At 58.1% G+C, this 19,583-nt stretch overlaps 2 protein-coding genes and 2 long non-coding RNA genes across 4 annotated transcripts in view; all 4 read right to left on the reverse strand.

Moving 5' to 3' along the window:
• LOC119090722 (uncharacterized) overlaps positions 1-4,448 on the reverse strand; it is a 4,639-nt gene extending 191 nt beyond the window's left edge. The window contains exons 1-3 of the long non-coding RNA XR_005093296.1: positions 4,331-4,448; positions 3,696-3,812; positions 1-536 (exon numbers count right to left, since the gene is read on the reverse strand). The exon at positions 1-536 is cut by the window's left edge and continues 191 nt beyond it. This is a non-coding gene — a long non-coding RNA (uncharacterized LOC119090722). The remainder of the gene's footprint in view (positions 537-3,695; positions 3,813-4,330) is intronic.
• A 167-nt stretch (positions 4,449-4,615) lies between these two features.
• LOC119089518 (uncharacterized) lies at positions 4,616-5,802 on the reverse strand. The gene is made up of 3 exons (XR_005093154.1): positions 5,768-5,802; positions 5,196-5,331; positions 4,616-4,645 (listed from the first exon to the last, which is right to left on the reverse strand). It is a non-coding gene; the product is annotated as an uncharacterized LOC119089518 (long non-coding RNA).
• A 49-nt stretch (positions 5,803-5,851) lies between these two features.
• Positions 5,852-16,761, reverse strand: LOC119114968 (RAB11-binding protein RELCH homolog). The gene is made up of 16 exons (XM_037239022.1): positions 16,491-16,761; positions 15,158-15,448; positions 14,575-14,736; positions 13,920-14,080; positions 12,803-13,071; positions 12,170-12,322; positions 11,606-11,798; positions 10,481-10,610; positions 10,062-10,207; positions 9,289-9,429; positions 8,807-8,971; positions 8,345-8,477; positions 7,741-7,897; positions 6,395-6,518; positions 5,942-6,035; positions 5,852-5,868 (listed from the first exon to the last, which is right to left on the reverse strand). Exons 2-16 carry the CDS (start codon positions 15,411-15,413, stop codon positions 5,852-5,854), a joined length of 2,301 nt encoding a protein of 766 aa, XP_037094917.1. The 5' UTR covers positions 15,414-15,448; positions 16,491-16,761.
• A 531-nt stretch (positions 16,762-17,292) lies between these two features.
• On the reverse strand, positions 17,293-18,905 carry LOC119089519 (transmembrane protein 216). Its single transcript, XM_037212254.1, has 2 exons — positions 18,816-18,905; positions 17,293-18,542 (listed from the first exon to the last, which is right to left on the reverse strand). Exon 2 carries the CDS (start codon positions 18,505-18,507, stop codon positions 18,109-18,111), a length of 399 nt encoding a protein of 132 aa, XP_037068149.1. The 5' UTR covers positions 18,508-18,542; positions 18,816-18,905; the 3' UTR covers positions 17,293-18,108.
• Positions 18,906-19,583: the final 678 nt, after the last annotated feature.

Here is a 19,583-nt window from a genome sequence, read left to right on the forward strand (position 1 = left end):
CCCGCCACGCACGAGCTGACGCCCCCAGGTGGCGCCGGGCCGACTGGAACGCCCCTGGCGACCGGGGGCCGAAGCACAGCCGGCTCGCCGCGTGGCCTCGCCCAGAGATTACTCATGATCACAGCGCGCTCGGCGAGAGACGCCGGGCCGTGGCACGGCACCACGCATACCCGCCTGACATGCACGCGGCGTCACAAACGTCGTCCGCCGGCAGGCACGACTCTGGAATGGGATGGGCTCCGCGGCCGGCCGGCGCAGTACGGCCCGCCGTGGCGCTTACGTGGCTGAACGGGACCGCTGCCGCCGGCCGCCACGGCCGCTCCAATGGAATGTTGCGCTCCCCTCGGCATCGGTCCCAGCCGGCGCGAGGTCCGCTGGGGCGCCCAGCATGTCATCTGGAGAGCCGTTACTTCTTCTTGAACAGTCCCGATATCTGGGACGACTTGGACTGGATGGTGGACGAGCTGAGCATCTTGGTGACCCGACTGCGCACCTCCTCCATGCCCTGCTGCACGGCCGGCACCGGCGCCAGCGGCCTACAGACCGGACGGGGTCATCGTCATCAAGCGACGCCACAGCAGCGGCCACAGCTGCCGCCGGTAGGTAGTCAGACCGGTCCTCACCTCTGTCACACCGCCGGACCTCCCACAAACAGGCTATCAGGCATGCATGCATAGCCCCGCGGTAAGTGGACGCGGATAACACAAACACAGCAACGACAGACATCGAACGGGGGTCAACGGGAATCATCGAAGTCATCAATGTAAGCAATCTCAACAGAGTCAAACCTAGTCATTATGGTCCAATGTGTGAGCTTAAGACTTCTTCAATGAGATCTCACCGTTTTGGAAAGTTGACCTTGTCAAGATGAGTCCCCACCCCACTCGTGGCTCAGGTACAAGGCAGTACGCGCACAAGTACAGCGCGAGAAACAGTTGGCCGGCGGGATAAGGGAAAGATTCGTTTCCCCCGATGCCTTGAGAAGCACTAGTTAAGTTCGCTTTCGAAAAAAGTTAAACGACTCGCCACGAGGAAGGCAACATTTGGCAAGGGGGAAGTGAAAACGAATTGACGGCGGTTACGATTAGTCACCGCTGCTGTGCATAACTGGCAAGGGGGAAGTGAAGACGAATTGACGGCGGTTGCGATTAGTCACCGCTGCTGTGCATAACCAAGATCGAGATTTTACGCACCTAACATGTTTCAATAGGTTCTTTGCAGTCGTGCGAGCCATTTCGGTGAATCATGAGAATTATTGGATTATTCAAGCGGCACAACGCAAAGTAATTAATAAGAACTCGAACTTTTCAGTCCATATTCTCGGTATGACATGAACACAGAATGGTAAACAGTCAGATAAATTTTAATGCCGCTGTTTGAGCCGTTTTTATTTTGACGTAGACCGGTCCAGGAATATTTTAGACGGAAAGTAGTCATGATGATGCATCATCATTACATGTTTAATGCCGTTATTATTTCCTTCAAACGTATGAATGGCGAGGCGAGGCCCCGCACGGCGTGCCCAAGGTGTTCGGGTGTCCAGAAGAGAACCATATCTACGCCTTTCGTTTTTAACAGAAACGTGTCGCACGTCGCTAAGCCCCTTTTTACGGCCCTAAGGGGCCATAGCGCTACCGGATTCGAAGCTACCCGGCCACTACACCCTCCCCCCCCCCCTCCCTCATATACCTTTGGGGCAGTTTCGCCATTTTTCCTCCCTGCCTTTCCTCCCGTAAATCCCTCAGCGCAAAAATATCAGATATTGCTTCCGCATGCATCATACACGTGCCCACGCTACATGAAACGCCAACGGGCTTCTCATGGGCAACTGAACAGTTACGTCCTTGACCGCACGGTTGCCAGCCATCCAGCCAGCCTGGCATCCAGTCATCATCGTCATACATCGGCTCACCCCTGGCACTTCAAATCTGGTCAGTGTGTCAAAATCTAACAAGCACGCACACATACATGTATATATAAATATATATATATATATATATATATATATATATATATATATATATATATATATATATTTGGCACCCTCGAACCGCCTCTGTCTCAATCGTACGTTGGATAGATAAGGGCGATCGTGCAGGGGCGCCAAGCTATGCACATGATGGAGGGGGCCGGGCCGAGAACCCAACAACTCAACCTTCTCAAATGTGTCTCTGAGCGGATTTCGTTTACATTGCTTTGAAGAACAGCAACTTTCTTTTTATAATTTTGCATCATCCATCACATAGCCCTTTATTTTGGTAGCTTGGTAATCATAGCCACCACACGTTCCCCACAGAGCGTTAGTGCTGCGCACATTTTTTTAGCAAGAGGGGCCTTCGCCAACGCTCAAGGCGGGGTCGAGTGAATAGGACTGGATGGGGGGGGGGGGGGGGGAGGGGCTCACAAAAATATAAATCGGCATCCCTGAATATAAGTACCTTCTATGTATACGTGAGTTGCATTTGAACTACCAATGACCCAAGAGTAAGCGAAGAGAAGGTATAACGCCGTTAACATGGGGATCGCCGGGCAGTAGGGCTGCACCTTATGACGCAACGTGACGCGTGTCTGTAGAACTGTAAAAAAAAAATAGCTGGGTTGCACCGGTAGTGAAACATTCCACGGAAAACTGCAAACATAACTCAAAAGTTGCGAGCGCTGCAGTGGAATTCCACTGAGGTGCCTGGAGTCAGTCCACACGGCCCCGAGGTCAACGGGAGGTGAGCACGCGGCCGCGGATCGCCACGGCTGGCCAGCCGCGGCCCGCCGCCTGATGCCACTGGCACAATAAACAGACTGCCCGGCCGTCAGCGCCTCCGAGACATCGTGCATCAATGAGATCATCGTGGGATGGCGAAGACCCCGAACGTCGGCCGCCATAACCCTCACCCTGGTGGGAGCGGGGTGACGCAGCCCCCAACGTTTTGTTACGATATTTATCGAGTGTGTTGGGCAATCGCGCCCCAATTTCCAGAAGCCCATGGGGCATCCATTGCGCGTGTTTTGATACCAAAAACGTGCTCCAAGCTTTTCTGTTTTCGGAACAGCGGCGGTTTTTAAGGAACACTGGACGGCGATGTACCTGAGCGGGCGCCGGACGGCAACCGGCGATGCCGCGGAAGGCGCGCGGCGGCCCCACCTTGTTTCATTCACGATGCCATATACCTCAAGTCTATGCTCAAAATACATCAAAACATACACCATTGTACTCGGAATTGAACAAGAAACACGTCTGTCAAAGTTTCGTGTCGCCACAAGACATGCTCTCGTATAATGTTGTAAAGCTGGAACAGTGCGATTTCTGGAAAATTTCACCTATGACTTGCCATAATGGGGTCAATTGTTATTGACCTAACAGTATACAAACTAGTACCAATCGCGAGAATCCGTTGAGACCAGCCGCTGGTGTTTTCCCCCAAAATCTATCTTCATTAGTTTGGAAGCGCTAGGAGGGGCCGCGTTACTCCTACCCCTTCCCTATCCCACTATCAGTAGAGTTAAACAAGGTGAGAATCGTCACCTGCCGCCGTCCCAGCGAAGTCGTGCAGCTTGCATTTTACAAACAAAGCAACGTACCAATAACAGCCGAGGGTGAAACGCGAGGGTTCATTTCTGAGGACTATACAAACAATGCGCGTCTAACACCACGTCGCTGCGCCGCTGGAGGGCACCTGCGGTGGGCGCGGCGAACTCACTGCGAGGACGGCGTCTCAGGAGCCGGGGCCGTCACGCGCTGCTCGAAATCCCTGATGAGAGCGGCGGCCACGTCTGCCTGAGGCATGCTCTGGGCGACCAGCGTGTCCAGCACGCACCTGGCGGCAAGCACGGGAACTATAACCCTACGCTTACGCTCTGCATTAGGCACGTCAGAGCAACAGACACTGAACTGTCCAGCGCTTTTACATCCGCACGCACGGGCAAGGGGCTGCGCAGGGATGGCACGCCCTGGGGAACAGACCCCCTCTCCGACATGACTTCCGACTTCCAGCACATGGCAGCACCAGCCGTCAGCACAGGCAAACTTCGAGGCCTTTCGTCACCGGCGTCGTGTCGTCATGCTGGGACGGGCACCTACACATGCAACGCAGTTGGTGGGGAACGGCCAAAGGCGCGTCAGCTGCGCGAGGTGTGGGTGACCCGACCACGCTCAGACCGTGACTCTGCCCCCTACGGCAACTTGGTAACCGTCTTCAGCTACCGCCACCTCACAAGCGCTTCGCCGGACGCGGCGGACGGCAACGAGTTCGCTGCAGGCTGCTGCGTACTCCGGACCGGAGGCCTGGTCGGCGCGCCACTCCTCAGGACCGGCGGTCACATGACGGGTGCTCACCGGAGCGCGGGCAGCACGTGGCGCTGCACGGCCTCGGGCGGCACGTGGCCGCACGCTAGCGCCGTATACGCGTCGAGCAGAGTACGCGCGTCGGCCGGCAGCCGGCGCTCGGCCAGCTCGGCCAGCCGCGGCAGGCAGAACAGCGTGTGTCGGCCGGCGGCGGCGGCGCGGCCCAGCGCAGCGGCCAGCGGCGCGCCCAGCTGCGCGTCGCGGCACAGCGCCGCCAGCTGCAGCTGCGCCTTCTCGGCAGGCTCGCGGCCGGCGCTCGTCTCCAGCACGAGCCCCAGCGCCGGCACAGCGGCGCGCCGCACCAGCCTGCGAAGCGGACAGCGGAGGCGCGTCAGCCGGTGGCAGGGCGGCGCGGCGGCGCGGCGAAGCACCCCCACACGGTAAGCGCCGGCCACATCGACACGGACCAGAACATATTGCGGCATGGCGCAGATCACGAACGAAGGCGGAGAGAGCCGGGAGGTAAGCAAGAACACAGGGGTACGCTAATTAGTAATTACTGTGTTCCGAAATTTAATTGTCCGCACATGAGGCACAGCAATGAAGGACAGTTCATTTATGTGGGGCGCCTACTTATGTTGCATGGTGACAAGTGTAAACCAAGATGAAAGGAAGTGGAAAAGACACTCGATGAGTAAACAGTCAGCCGGCTCGGTCGGATTCAAGCCTCTTTATGAACAGGCTGCGACACTTCTGTGATTGCAGCCGGCCCCAAGCGCTTGGAGGCCCCGTCCTGCACCAGCTGGCGGCGGCAGAGCACGCCCTTGGAGGAATGGAGGGAGGTCCTGGCCTGACTTCTCGGCTGTGCGGCCAGGGGTCGGGCGACTGGGAGGAGAGTGGGCGGGACCAGACTCACGGCTGCGCGTCGGAGGCGAGCGTCACGAGCGCGGGCAGGACGCGGCCCGTCAGCACACTCTCCGACACCTCCGGCACCAGCAGCGCCGCCAGGTGGCCCGTTGTCTCACGCACCTCCGTCACCGCGTGCATCACCCCTGCGCACGCACAGCGGGTCGGGTCACACACGACGGGGCCGCCACCGGTATCCACGCGGCCGCTGTGCGCAGTCGGGCGGCTGAAGATACCCCTCACAACCCTGGTACGAGGTCTCAAGTGCGGACTTACTGACTGAAGGTCCGAATCAACGACCTTCTACCACGCAATCATTAATATGGCTGTTTGAGGCTGGCCACTTGCCTTAACAGCACCTTTTCTCCACCCAACGTGTTCAACTTCAAGGAATGAACAGAAGATTGCTTGCTTATTTCACTGCTCAAAAAGCTTGCTCACTTTCTCCAAACGTATTTTGATTAGGTCGGGCCATGCGTGAGATTAGCAGCAGAAAATGAAATGAAGCAATGCTGCATCTCTCTCTTCACACAGTCCGACGGGACCGATTGCGAGAGCCGTTCTGTGCCGGCGCGCGCTCACCCTTCCAGACGATGTCCAGCAGCGCGGCATGCCGCTCGGGCTGGTCCAGCAGCAGGCGGACGGCGGCCGCCAGCGGTTCGCCGGTCAGCCGACAGGCGGCGCTCAGGTAGAGCGCGTCCTGAAGGGCACGTGCCAGGCGGGCCTCGGCGGCCGGCTGCGGCGCCGCCAGCAGGCCGGCGCAGGCGGCCGGCAGCAAGGCCGACGTCAGGCCTGGCGGTGGGTCATCCCCGCTGCCGCCGCGCAGGCGTGACTCGCAGCACGGCCACAGCTGCCGACGCCGCCCAACGGCACGGGTCAGAGCACAGCCGGCCGGCGCACCCACGCGGGGTCACCATCCTGGCCACCCGGCGAAGGTCGGGTCCGGTGGCACGGCTCCTCCGCCGATGCCTCGGGGCACGGCCCAGTGAGTCGCACCTCACAGGCACCGATCAAACGACGAATGCAGCACGGCAAAATATTATTCGCTCTGATTCGAGTACAGCAAAAGTTGGCCAGACGGGTCTACTGTGGCGTTTGCCCACACAAACCAAGCATCACGGCAGATCGGACCCCACCAAGACTGGCCACGGACCCGGCAGCGGCCCGCGCGCGAGGCGGCGTCCCTGGCCGACGGCCGGCCAGACCCACCTTTGTGTCGGTGATGGTGGGGCCGAGCAGGTGCGCCAGGTGGCGCAGCAGCAGCGCCATGTCGTACACGGCGTCCGGAAACGACAGCGGCAGCGTCTCGGCCAACGCCAGCAGCTCCGGAACGCTGGAGCACGGCGGCGCGCCACGCGCTTTGCGTCAGCTGACTCGCCTCCACCCCACGTGATCGTTAAATGACCGACGCAGTCCACGCGCCCCTTAGACGCCAAATACTGCTTCTGGTAGTATTATTAGTTGCATGCCAGAGAATAAGCTGCATTTTGCGCGATAAAAAAGACGATGCAGCCACGAGGAAAACGCCACAAATGTCATACGAGCGCACAGAGGCCGACACTACCCCCGATGTCACAGCAGCCAACTCTCGACACGAACACTGCACGGCTCTGAGGGCCACAACGGATGGCGGCAAGCGGCTCCAGGACGAAGCTCCGTGATGTGGAAGCGTCCTCCACGGTGAGACAGTCGGAGAGGACAGCTCCAGCTAGCCGGACACTGTCGACCGGGCACGCCTGGCCAGCACACAAATGCCATCCTTTCATCTTATAGACTCCAACTTCACCTTCCCTTCTTCAGTTTCCAGCCGAGTGCAAAAGTTTTCGTGGCCTGGGCCATCGCGTGGGCGCGGGCACGGATAACAGTTGACTAGCCTTGCAGTGGCTGGGATGACACGGCATCAGCAGCGTTGCTACAAGCCATGACCACACTGGCGCCTTCACGAGCCTGAATGAACCCTGCGCCCCAGGGGCGGCTCAGCCGCTGCCCAACCCTCACACCGCTGCTAGTTAGCGCGTCACGAGGCCGGTGCTGGCCGCCGCTTTGGGGCTGCCCGCTCTCCAGCTTGGACAGCCGGAAAGACTTCGTGAATGACTGTTAGATTGCCGCGCAGGGCGTTGTCGTATTGTACGGCAAAGTCCTGAAACCGCCTGCCGCCTGCCACTGTAAGCTCCCGCAGCCGTGCTGTGTTCATGTCTGGACTTGACCAATTTGACAGGTAAAGCTTCTTGCTTCTGTGCGCCCTTTCTACGTTATCTTCGTCGTTGTCACATTTTCGTTTTTATTGCACAGCATGAAGCCCATCGACTAGAAACAAGTATTAAGCCATAAATATTGAATGATTCATAATGAAAACATGATGATAATAATTATCATGATGGTGGCTGCCGCGGTCAAGTGTGTGTTTGCTTGCCAGCATGCAGTCAGCTTGCCACTGCTATGGCAAGCTATCACAGTGTGATTTGAAAGCTCGTCGCCAGATGGCAGCAAAACCGACACAAATTCCGTTGGAAGGGTCTGTCAATAGTCGCTCACCGGGCAGCCGCGACACTCACCACTCTGTCAGCATCCATTCGAGCGCGGGCCACATCTGGTGCCACTCCTGCGAGACGTAGCTGTCGAAGGCCGCCACCATGTGTCGCAGCCGTCGGCCGTCGCCGTGTAGCACCTCCAGGTCGTTGAGCGGGCCGGCCGGCGGCGGCAGACGGCCGTCTGCGGGTCAGGCAGCCGCCGCCAGCACGGTCAGCGGCGGACACGTCCCGCTTCAGAGGCTGCCACGCCGATGTGTTGTTGTCATTGGATCTTTACGACGCACTCGACATCTAAGGCTAGCTGGCATCGTTCACCTTTCGTCCTCACAAAAGGCAGACAACGCGGCGAAATGAACCGATACCTCTGGTTGCCCAAGCGTGCAGCTTAACCACAGCGCCGCCGGCAACCCGAACAAAGCAACGGGTCCCAAAAGGCTGCATGAGCTGCACACCTGGGGAATGTCCCAGCTCACAGCCGGGCGACAAGACGTGAGGACGAGCGGCGTGCAGCCAGTGCAGCCGCACACCATACACGACCGGGTCACCCGACCCTGGCACGAGGCTGAGAGAGCGGCAACGTCGCGGTACGTGTCCGGGCCGCGTGGCCGGGGTGGCGTCTGGCGCTCACCGGCGATTCCCATGGCGTCGTCATCGGCCCTGTCCAGGTGCGGCCCAGCCGCGACCACGCCCAGGAAGGCGTGCTCCAGCAGTGTGTGCAGCGCCTGCAGCCACACCGTCACCGTCCAGTCGGCCGGCTGCCTCTGTCGGACGGCGGCAGCGGAGGGTCACACGCTGGCCGGCCGTGCCGCCGCGGGCGCCAGCGCACCGAAAACGGCGAGTCCTCGGCGGAGCACGTATTGCACCAATGCCTTGCGCTATGAAAAGGGGTGCACTTCTGGCGTCATCTAATCCCGGCCAGGCCGCGTGCGGGATTAAGACCGCCGTGCCCAGCGCATGACCACTCGCCCCCCCCCCCCCTTCCTAAGTCGGTACGTGACGCTGACCACACGCACGCGGCCCACCAATTAGCCCGAATCCGTCCCACCCAGCCGAACCTGCCCGCCAGCGCGTGAGCGGCGCGGCGTCGTACCTGCGCCGCCTGGCGGGCGGCGACCAGCGCGTGCGGTATGAGCCTCTCTGCCAGACGGTCGAGCTGGCCGGCCCAGCGCGCCACCACCGGCAGCAGGTGGTCGGCGGCGGCCCGCTGCACCGGCTCGCTGCGGTCCTCCAGCAGGCGCGCAGTCAGGTCCCACACCTGCCGCAGCACCGTGCGGACGGGTCAGGGCGGGTGCGGAGTCCGGGCTCATAACAGCCCCGTCACACCCGTGCACGGCTCTGGTCCAGACTGGTCAGGGGAGTGCATACAGAGTTACGAGCATACGAAGTCTGGTGTTTACGCACACCTGGGAACATGCATGACATAACAGAGGGTAGACGACCTAGACGAACATCCAAACACTGTCCCTCTCCTTCGCGCGACACTCACTCCACGTCGTTACGTTACAGCCATTGACCTGCTCGAAAGAACCCCGACCCTGGGCGTCGCGCAGACCGCGTCACGCGGCGGCTGACCTGAGAAAATTTGTCGTCGTCGTCGCAATGTACTAGCACGACGGCCATGCCCCTGACGGCAGCCTCGCGCACCGATGCCTCCTTCTCGTCCGTCACCATCTGGTGCAGCATCGACCAGACCAGCGAACCGCGTAGCTCCGGCTGTCGGGTCAGGACAGGTCACAGCAGGTCAGGTCAAGGACCACATCGACTTGACCAGCATGTCATGCAGCTTAGTGCCAGGTCAGAACGGGTCACAACAGGTCATGACGCAGAACACATAGACCTGACCAGCGTGCCATGCAGCTCAAGATGTCAGGTCAGGACGGGTCGCAGCAGGTCAGGAAGGGTCACAGCAGATCATGGCACAGAACACTTGGTCACGACTAGCGCGCCGCGCAGCTCCGCCTGTCCAGTTGAAGCTAGGTGACGGGGGGCTGCAACAGACCCGCACGCCTTGGGACGGGGCGGGTAAGGGGGCACGAACACGTGAGGCAACAGTGACTAAACACGACACAGAACTGGCACTCAAACGACTAAAGCCGCAGGGCAGTGGTATGTATTACTGCATCAGAGGGCGCCAGCAGACCTTCCAAGGGCAAACATGAGTTTCCAGTTCAGGCGCTCGCCTCACTTCATGTCCAGCGCGAACGTGCCATCCGCCCAGACGACGGGCTGGACATCGTGCGTGCTTGAGAGCGTGTGTCCACGTCGCCCGTGAACAGTACCGTCGCTCCGGCAGCCGGCCCCTGGCAGCCGGCGCCGGCTCGGCCGCTGCCCCGCCGCTAACTGACCGGTATGGAGGGCGCCAGCACGGCGCAGGCCTCGGCCACCAGCAGACGCCGCTCGAAGTACTTGTGGCTGATCTGTTCCCAGCACTGGGGCAGCACCTCCTCCTCCAGCCGGCCGGGACAGAGCTGCGACACCAGCGACCGGAACCCTGGCGAGCAACAGTGTCAGTACAGGCGCGGCGTAGGCGCCGGGTCCTGCGGATGGCACACACGTCACCGCGGCACCGGCGACGAACCGTGCACCGTTTGGGGAGACATCCTGCGAACACGTGAAAACGAGGCAAGCTACAGTGCAGACGATGATCGAAGACAAAATGCCACGTGGCTAAGCGGCGTTTTAGAGCCGGGCACAGCGCAACAGCCCGACGCGCCGACAAAGCGAGGCGCCCCCTGCCCCGCCGTCGGCCGGCGCGGGCGCTGACCAGCCAAGATGACGGCGCGCTGCTGCTGGTCGGGCCGCTTGATCAGGTTGAAGAGCAGGTTGAGCAGCTGGTCGCGCTGCCGGATGTCGGGGTGTAGCTGGATGGCAGTCAGCAGCAGCGGGATGAGCTCCTGCCGGCCGGCACGTCGGCGTCACGGTTGGGCACCTGGCCGTCCACGCGCGCGGCCGCACCCTCCCGGCGCCATTCGGGCCACGGTGGCCGCGCTGGCGGGCAGTCACGCGAGTCCGCGCCCTGGTCCCACGCTTGACGGACAATGGCCTGGTTTGAGCTCGGTCACCAGCGTTCGGGACAGTCCGTGTGCAGTAGGGCCAGCCACAAGGTGGGCTCCACCTTCGGTTAGGACTCCAAGGTCAGTATGGAAACATGCAGTGCCTGATACAGGCCGAGCCGACGGAGCAGCTCCGCATAAGCCCGCCATTACGCTGTGTATGGAGGGGGGGGGGGGGGGGCTTTCCAGAGTATGCCGTTGCCCGCACTGGAATAGACGACTAGAGGGTGTTCTATTATGCCAAGCAGCGGATTCTGCTGGTGCTTTGACCATGCCGAGGCATGATTTACGCGCACGTAGCTACAACCATGTTTTGGGAACCTTACATGCGTTGAGATAAGCGAAAGTTTCAAGGAATTCGGCCCAATATCGACGATATTCAGTTTGTGTTTGCCGGACGACAGGGCTTTTTTAATTACCCTTTTGACCCACGCTGAAAGCGAAACAAACAAAGAAGTACCGTTTGTTTCATGTGCAAATTGCGTTATGATGCAGTGCGTTGAAACTATACATTCTATAGAAAGAAAAACACCAAAACGTATGTGAAAGTAGTCATAAGAAATACACCACACATGTAGCTACACGCAGTCCATATGTCACATGTTGAATAGAAAACTCTTGCAGAAATACTACAGGATAATGCTCAAAAGATTGAAAAATAGGCATAACTAACGAATAAGACGATCTCAAAATTATACCAAGTGAAGAGCACCAATTTGCCTTACTTTAGGCCATGCCTAATACGCCGACGATTCGACACGGCCCCTAAACCCACACCCGTACCTGACGGGCCGTCCCGGCCGGCCGGCGGCGGCGGCGACGGCGGCGGGGCCTACCTCGCGTTTGGCCAGGATGACGTTGGGCACGATGTGAGGCAGGCAGCGGGCTAGTTGAAGCACAGCCTGCTCGGCCGAGCCGCTTAGCTGGGCCACCTCGTGCCGCAGCCGCTGGACGGCCTCGTCGGCGGCCACGGCCGGCTCGCTCACACACGCCGCCAGCACGGCCCGCCGGAAGGTAGCCGGCACGGGGCTGCCAACGGTGCCACAGCACGCGTCACGCGTCACACGTCACGCGAGCGCCGGGCGAGCGGCGAGGCGAGGCGGCGCGGCCGGCCGGCGGACGGTCAGAACACAGCGTCAGGCTGAGGCCGCCTCCACCTGGCCAGCCGATTTTCAAACGGATAGAACGTTCGTGCGAGTCATGCCGACACCCCTCACAGCTGGTTCTCACACGGCTTCCATGAAGCAGCCAATCCCGTCCTCGGGAGTCACACGGCCGGCCGAGCGGCAGCTGCCGCCGGACCGCCGCCCTGGGTCGGGCGGCGCGGCCGGCCGAGCGGCAGCTGCCGCAGGACCGCCGCCCTGCGTCGGGCGGCGCGGCCGGCCGCCGGCCGCACGCACCTGGCGCCGCCCGACGGCTCTCGCTCCGGCTGCTGGCTGGCCAGACGCAGGCAGTTGATGCGGTTCTGGCTCTCCGTGCGGGCCAGCTCTATCTCCAGCGAGTCTTCGCCGGAGGGCGAGTCGGCGGCCGTCGTGCGCGCGCCCGCCAGCTGACTGCAACACGTCGGGAGCGCCAGGTCAGCTGAGGTACGGCCCACAGACCGACCGGCACACGGCACGCGCCAAGGACACGGACACACTTCGCACCGTGGCACCGACACGGCGTACGTGGTGCAAGTACTCCTTTAAACGTGTATCACAAAAGCCAAGGCACATTTCAACCATTTGAAAATACTACCATGCAAATATAACTCGATGCTCATGCAAATCATGCGATGCTCACGCAATGAGGAAATTCACATCAAAAGGAGCAACAACGTGAGGTGGAGCATTCGCATACGACGCTCACAAAACTCTGAAATCATTTTCCCGCATGACTTCCAATGACACGGTACTGAATCGCGACATAGCGAACAGGCACGAGGCCGCACCGGGCCTGTCGGGTACAGCAAAGCACGGCGCGGACGCAGCAGCGCGACCGATGACTCCGGACGTGTCAACGGCCACAAACAGCCCCGCCCGGGCGACGCCAACCTCTCCAGCAGCTGTATCTTGTCCATCAGCAAGGCGATGTCGTTCTGCAGCTGCTGGTGGAGCGGGTCCTCGTCCGTCTGGCAGCCGGCGTCCGTGCCGGGCTCGGCCAGTGCTGGTACCGGAGCCGCCGGCGGGGGCAGCGGGGGCGGCAGCGGGGGCGGCGGCGGAGGCGGCGCCTCGGCCGGCCGGCTGCCGCCCTCTCGGAAGAAGTGCAGCAGCTCCGGAGGCTTGGCCACGTTCAGGCCCACATCATCCCAGTCCTCCACATCCTGTTTACGCATAATACCGTGGTAGGGGAGCACATGATGGCTACGCGGAGTCGCAAGGTGACGTCATGGTCGTTGCTTACCAGGACAAAACACCAGTGAAAACGGCCGATCGGTAAGAGCAAGAAAGGCCTCGAGCTCCATGTTTTTAGGCACTACTTGGAGTTTGTATGCCTCCAATGATCGACCTCCCACATGTCTTGAGGTGCTGCTTTGAGACATCAGCAAACATTGGTTCCATTGCCGTGTGTCGTCAATCTGAATCGATCTTTGCTTGCTGACGTCGTTCAGCCCACACCTTCTGATATACTGAAGGTCGATTATTGCCGGCATTCAGAACACTAAGACTACCGACGTAAATGGCGAATACAACGCTCGATTGACTATTTGACGGAAGAAATTAATTTATAGAACTGATTTCAGAATTACGTAAGTTGTTAAGTGCAATTGCGAGGAGCATTATGCATACAGGCGAAACATTATCAATACCGTTATTTCTCGTAGAATAAACAGGAGAATGGAGAGATGGATGTGATATTTCGGCTACATGCCTTCATCGAAAAGAATATCAGTGCTAAATTCCAAGAATTCGGTACCGACATTCCTTGCAAAAAAGGCATGTAGCTGAGAAAGAACATTTAGGTCTCAGTAATCCTGTTCATTCCACGAGAAATACGGCTACTGTCTCATCGAGCCGACTTCAGCGATGCATGCTTTATCCCATCCGCGAGCGTCATCTCTGAATATAAAGATGGCACAGACCTCAAAGAGGCCCATCACAGAACACTTGCTCTCCTTTCGCTCCTCTGCCCACATGACCCGAACCCCACACAAACTCAGCACCGACTGACCTGGTCCTCGTTCTCGTCGGAGAACGCGATCGAGGAGAGCTTGTAGCCGTGGCGTAGCAGGTACTCGTTGATGAGGAAGTTGAGCGCGCGCCGCTCGTGCGGCTTGATGGGTTCGTCTTCGGAGAACGGCCGGTCGCCGCCCTGGTCGGGCGTGCTCAGCTCTGGGGCCGGTGTGCGTCAGGTCAGTCCTGCACAGCGCCATTCAGAGGAAGGTCCAGATGCACACAGACAGACAGATTGCAGGGGAGTTCACATAAGCAACAGAGTATAACATTGCGTCTCGAAATGCCGTAGGCATCCTGGGGATGATACAGTTAACTATCAGCCGTCACACATGTGAAATCACACATTCCAGATGAATGCCCTGGGAGTCCTCATTATCACAAAAAATCACAAAAGGGAACGCGATGCACGTCGTCATGCCCCTTAAATGAGCGCCAGTGACTGCATTGGCTATAATAGCGCTCAGGGACTATCGCACAATCAGGATTCGAACACGGGCTCCTAAACGTTTTTAGGGGGCGCATCGATTGCAGGTCAAGCAGTATCCCGACATAAAAAACAAGGCCTTAAACCGTCTGCGGCCACGGTGCAGCCGCATTCGGCCCTCCTGCGAGCAGCGGGGGGCCGGCCGGCCGGCTGGAGCGCGTCCCACCTGTGGCGCCCGTGAGGTTGGCCCGCAGTGACTTGATGGTGTCCTGGGCCTTGCGCAGTTCGAACTCCAGCAGCGCCGTCCGCTCGTCCAGTAGTCGCTCGCCGTCCTCCGAGAAGCGGCTCAGGTCGATGGAGTCCAGCGTCGCCTGGCTCGAGGAGCGCGCTGCAATGGCGCCGGCCGGCCGTCAGGTAACGCCGCGGAGCGGCCGGAGGGGCCGACCGCCGGCCTCTCGCCGCGCGGCCTGAGCCGGCAGAAAGCCGACTCCGGTACATCACAGGCATCAGCCAGGTTAATCGTCCCTACCGCAGCCAGCCAGACAAGTTACGGGCCCTGCACAGAGACGCCAGCATCCCCGCACCACTCCAGCACCAGAGGCCTGCACCCCGCACTCACCCAGCTGGCCCGGACCACACCCCCGGCCGGGCACTCACCCAGCTGGCCCGGACCACACCCCCGGCCGGGCACTCACTCAGCTGGCCCGGACCACACCCCCGGCCGGGCACTCACCCAGCTGGACCGTACCACACCCCCGGCCGGGCACTCACCCAGCTGACCCGGGCCACGCCCCCGGCTGGGCACTCACCCAGCTGGCCGCTGAGCTCGGGCTTGAACGGCGTCTGCCGCTCAAAGTTGCCCGGGTTGGAAAAGAAGTTGCGCAGGCGTGGCAGCTCAGCACCCAGCTCGGCCAGCTCACAGTGAAGCTCAAGAGCCGTGAGGTAGAAGTTCTCACGCAGCAGCTTGCGGGCTATGTCGTCGATGGCGATAGGAGGCGAGGCGCCGCTGTCAGCTGGCCGCGGTGGTGCTGCCTCTGCCAGCTCGTCCTCAGAGAATGGATTCATTGCTTGCCTGCCACCACCAGCTGTGACTGGTGGTACTGTCAACAGTTGAGTGCTCAGTCTCGAGACAGAAGTGGCCATTATTTCACATCACTTTTTTTTAGTGTAATGAGCGTGTTTCAGTACATAGCTCAAGATCTTAAAGAAATGTCAGGCAAGGGTACCATGATTAACCATGGGCCAGATGCAGGATTCTTGATTTAGCAGTAAAAAGTAGCACTCGCAGGACAAGTACAAGAACAAGAACAAGAACAAGAACAACAAGATTGTTTTATCCATAAGTGAATCAATGAGGCTGATCAGTCCCAATTCCCACTGGCAGATTACTTTGCTTCACGACATTACAACTCCACTGCAAAATATGGTTGTCTGCTGTTCCACATACATGGTATATTTAATGGTCCAAAATGTGAAAACAGTAAAGCTTCAAAATGTGCTGACTTCTTTGACACTATATCGAACTATAGAGTGTTAGAGAAATGCCTTGCTAAATTTTCAGTGTATATATAAATTTACTCTCCAGCCAATTTCCCTAAATTTACAAGTATTTCACTGTTACATGATGCAGATGTGTGAAGTGTTGTGTGGCCTTGATGACAGCTGACACCTGTGTGTAGCACTTTAAATGTGAAGTAAAACTGTGGTAAATCCCCACAATATGCTTCAGCAACCTGCAACACCTAGCCATATCATGTCTTGCTCCCCACCTATGAATGTTCCCCAAACTAAACATCCAACAACATCATCGGTTCTTAATATCTGCTGTGTCGCTCAAGTGGAAAGTACAGCAGAGCACGACCAATATTACAGAAGGGCATGACCATGGCCCCATTCGATATTACAAAGCCCATTTCAAATTGTTTTCTTGCACAAAACATTCTGTACAACTTCACCTGCCCACTAAGGTTGCTATGTCTTCCAGTCCAGATGCATTCAAAACCCATTAGGACGGGCACTAGACATACACAAGCAAATGAACCAGGCCAATATATCCACAATTAAAATTCCAACGATTACGTTTGTTGGAGGCAATTTGGGGGCAAAAACAAAACAAAATTGACGACCCTGGTTGTAGCTTACATCTAGTGTCCAAAGTCAGCTCCCATGAGTCCAAGATTGTTGTCCTGCCAAGTGTATACGCAGCAATCCACTTCAGCTTCAGCTTCAGGCCAAGCGATGCTGCGTGGACGCCTTGGGATCTGTTATGCACCAATTGACGTCACTGGGACGTAATTGGTAACGACCACATTTTACCAACATGACGGGAGACGCTTCGGTATGTAAGAATGCGATAGTCTCTAGGCATAGAGACCCGTAGTTCAGCCAGTGATTTGAAATCCCGTGCCCCGAGGAGCAGAAACAGGCAAACATGATGCACGGGTAGTAGCAGTGTTACCGCTAAGAAGCGCTGCGCAACGCCCAAGTGGTGGGGGCGTGGCCCCGAAAGCACTTTTCAAAAACAGCTATATGGCTCAATGATTGCTTTTAAATTTTTGGGAGCATCCCCTTATGTGCATCGTCACAGCATGCCATCATGCAAGTAAATTTGCGATATGGCTAAAAGGCCCGTCCTCACGGAAGGTGTAACCGCTGTAATCACCCAGCCTCCTCTAGTTGATGGCGCTCCTCCATACCACGTTTGACATTCGATAGGTGCAAGCAATAGTTTGAAGATATGATGTACGCCAAAATTGTTCATTCTGTCACAGTGCAATGGGCTTTAATCGTCCATAATACCCCAGGCAGAAGCACGTCTGTCGCACACGTAAATCACCCACAGCAAATTCGAATGCGGAAATGAACTCGTCGATTACCCGGTTATGAAAGCATGAGCGTATTATCAAGTTCACTTGAGGGAACTGCCAAAACATTACGCGCCATATTACACACGCAAGAATATGTTTATTCCAAGATCACTACCCATTTCACGTGCACAACTACACAGTGCGTGAAGGTTTTACAACGCACAATGGGTGCTGAAGTGTCCCGCCAGACTAACAACAACGCAGCAAAAGCAGGTCTACCACACACACACACAGCGAAATTCTAATTCCATCTCCGGCACACGACGGAAGTGCAGCCGAGTGTACTCGCGAGGGCGTTCGCCGTGGCGGCAAAGCACTCCGAGACACTAGTTGGTGACCCGTCGACGAGACCTTTGCACGCTGGCTCGCCCGGCGGCCTGTTACGCAGCACCATCCGCAGGGTGGCCGCGACTCAGGATTCCTGGCGTCTCGCGGTGCCGGTCACTTGCCGCATGGGTGCGCTGACCTAGCGGCCGGGGCCGCGCCATTCTCATTCACTCACGGCTGGGCTGCACACCCGTTCCAAGCACGAGTCTCATTCTTATGCTGGTTATCAACCATCATGTACAACACAGCCGTTCACGCTGGACGGCTATGTCGGGCGGCCAAGGACCATCAATTACCCAACTACTTACTAGCTAGGACTCGGTGACTAGTCAAGCCGTCACGGTCATTGCCCACCTCTGTTCCCTACGCGCTGTTCCAGCTCCACCTTCCACCTCTACCGGCGGCGTCCCGCCGTCCGCCTCCCGCCGGTAGAGGTGGAAGCGCCGCCGTCCGACGTCCCGCCGTCCAATCCCAGCTGTTTGGCTCTATCCACCTCTCGTCCTTACACACCTCCTCACTCCACCCTCCTCCCGACGGCCGGACAGCGCAGAACGTGTGCCCCAGTTCTACTCGCGTGCAAAGGCCACCATGCAGATGACCGCGCACACAGTCTCCGCGGCCATGAAGCACAGCTGTGTGGCGCAGAGCACCACTTCTAGGCGCAGGACGTATGTCTGCCACAGCAGGAAGTAGCAGACGGCCAGCGCGGCCGGCACCGTCAGCAGCGCCGCCACGCCTAGCGGCAGTGCGCGCTGCGTCAGGTTGCCGCGCCGCGAAAGGAACAGGCGGGCTGCCTCCGCCGCGGCCAGCAGCAGCACCAGTGCCAGCTCCGAAGCCAGATTGATGGCCGGGTATGGCAGCACTGAGCGCTTCCACAGCAGTAGCAGCAGCGTCAGCAGTACGTAGCCTGCCGTGTACCAGCCGTGCAGGTACGCTAGCAGCTCGTACGCCAAAGACGACGCCATCGATGTGGGGAGCACTGGGAGGGAGCTGATGTGTGCTGGGGAAATGGGTGAACAGTAATCAGGATTTTCTCTATGCAAGTATGCCTGCATTGTCAGGTCGCAAGGGTAGAAAATGGAAGGGGCTTTGCTTCTATCATCTGCCACATACCATTGCAATTTCTGATATGCCTAGATGGCTGCAATTTACTGCCTAACATCACAAGTCCATTAAATTGCTTAGCACCTAACACAGGTGGCAACAATTACTACCACCACTCCAAAAGAATAGGAATAAACTTTCACAATAAATAAATATGACCAACACTCACAGATCTAATTTGCACACAATGCTGCTCCTCTACTTGCTACTTGGGCGTGCTCGGCTTGGGCACACAAAGTCCAAGCCTTTCCTCTGCCAGTTGCTGCTTGCTCTTGGCGACCGGTGTCTCCTGCATGCCATCAGCACTCTGGTCAGCTGCACGGGCCGCCTCCAGCTCGCGCTTGACGCTCTCGTACTCCTGCAGGTCCTCCAGGCGCAGTTCGATCCGCGTCGGTGGCCGTCGGATCATGGCTCGGCGTGGCAACAGCTCAAATGTGGTCTACCTGTGCCACAGAGACCTAGACAGCAGATTAGATGGGATTACCAGTAAAGACAACATCACACACTATCAGCTCCTGGCTTGGCAAATCAAAAATGAGTATGTGCTTCTGTAATACTATCTGACTAGTGCCTCTGGTATGTAGTGTAGTGTAGGATGTAGCATATAGGCGTCGCTGTCGGAAGAGGAGTTCCTGATAAGGCACAACTCGGAGGTGATGAGAGGACACCAATGGAAGCTCAGAAGACCTGGAGCTAGGACCCTCGTCCGTCGAAACTCATTCAGCATGCAAGCTGTCAATGACAAGAATGCTCTTCCACACCCAGTCGTGTTGTCGACCTCAGTTAAACAGTTCAAGTCTAGGCTTGATACGCACTGGGCTGACATCATGTACGACATCCTACGTTGAATCTTCCCATAATTTGAGACTGTTTGGTTACCGGACCAGGAGCCTCACGAGGCTGGGACCTACAGTCCTAGTGGCCTGTTACAATTCCT

The sequence above is a fragment of the Pollicipes pollicipes genome, unplaced genomic scaffold (assembly GCF_011947565.3).
Source record: "Pollicipes pollicipes isolate AB1234 unplaced genomic scaffold, Ppol_2.1 Scaffold_3087;HRSCAF=3621_pilon_pilon_pilon, whole genome shotgun sequence".
In the NCBI taxonomy this organism is placed as follows: domain Eukaryota; kingdom Metazoa; phylum Arthropoda; class Thecostraca; order Pollicipedomorpha; family Pollicipedidae; genus Pollicipes; species Pollicipes pollicipes.

Bases quoted from the DNA above. Each gene is read 5' to 3' on its own strand.
- LOC119089519 (XM_037212254.1), bottom strand. From the start codon at position 18,507: ATGGCGTCGTCTTTGGCGTACGAGCTGCTAGCGTACCTGCACGGCTGG.
- LOC119114968 (XM_037239022.1), bottom strand. From the start codon at position 15,413: ATGAATCCATTCTCTGAGGACGAGCTGGCAGAGGCAGCACCACCGCGG. The intron at 13,072-13,919 runs GTCAGTCGGTGC...ATGCGTAAACAG, and splicing joins CCGACGAGAACGAGGACCAG to GATGTGGAGGACTGGGATGA. The intron at 9,430-10,061 runs GTCAGTTAGCGG...CTGACCCGACAG, and splicing joins TGCTGGCGCCCTCCATACCG to CCGGAGCTACGCGGTTCGCT.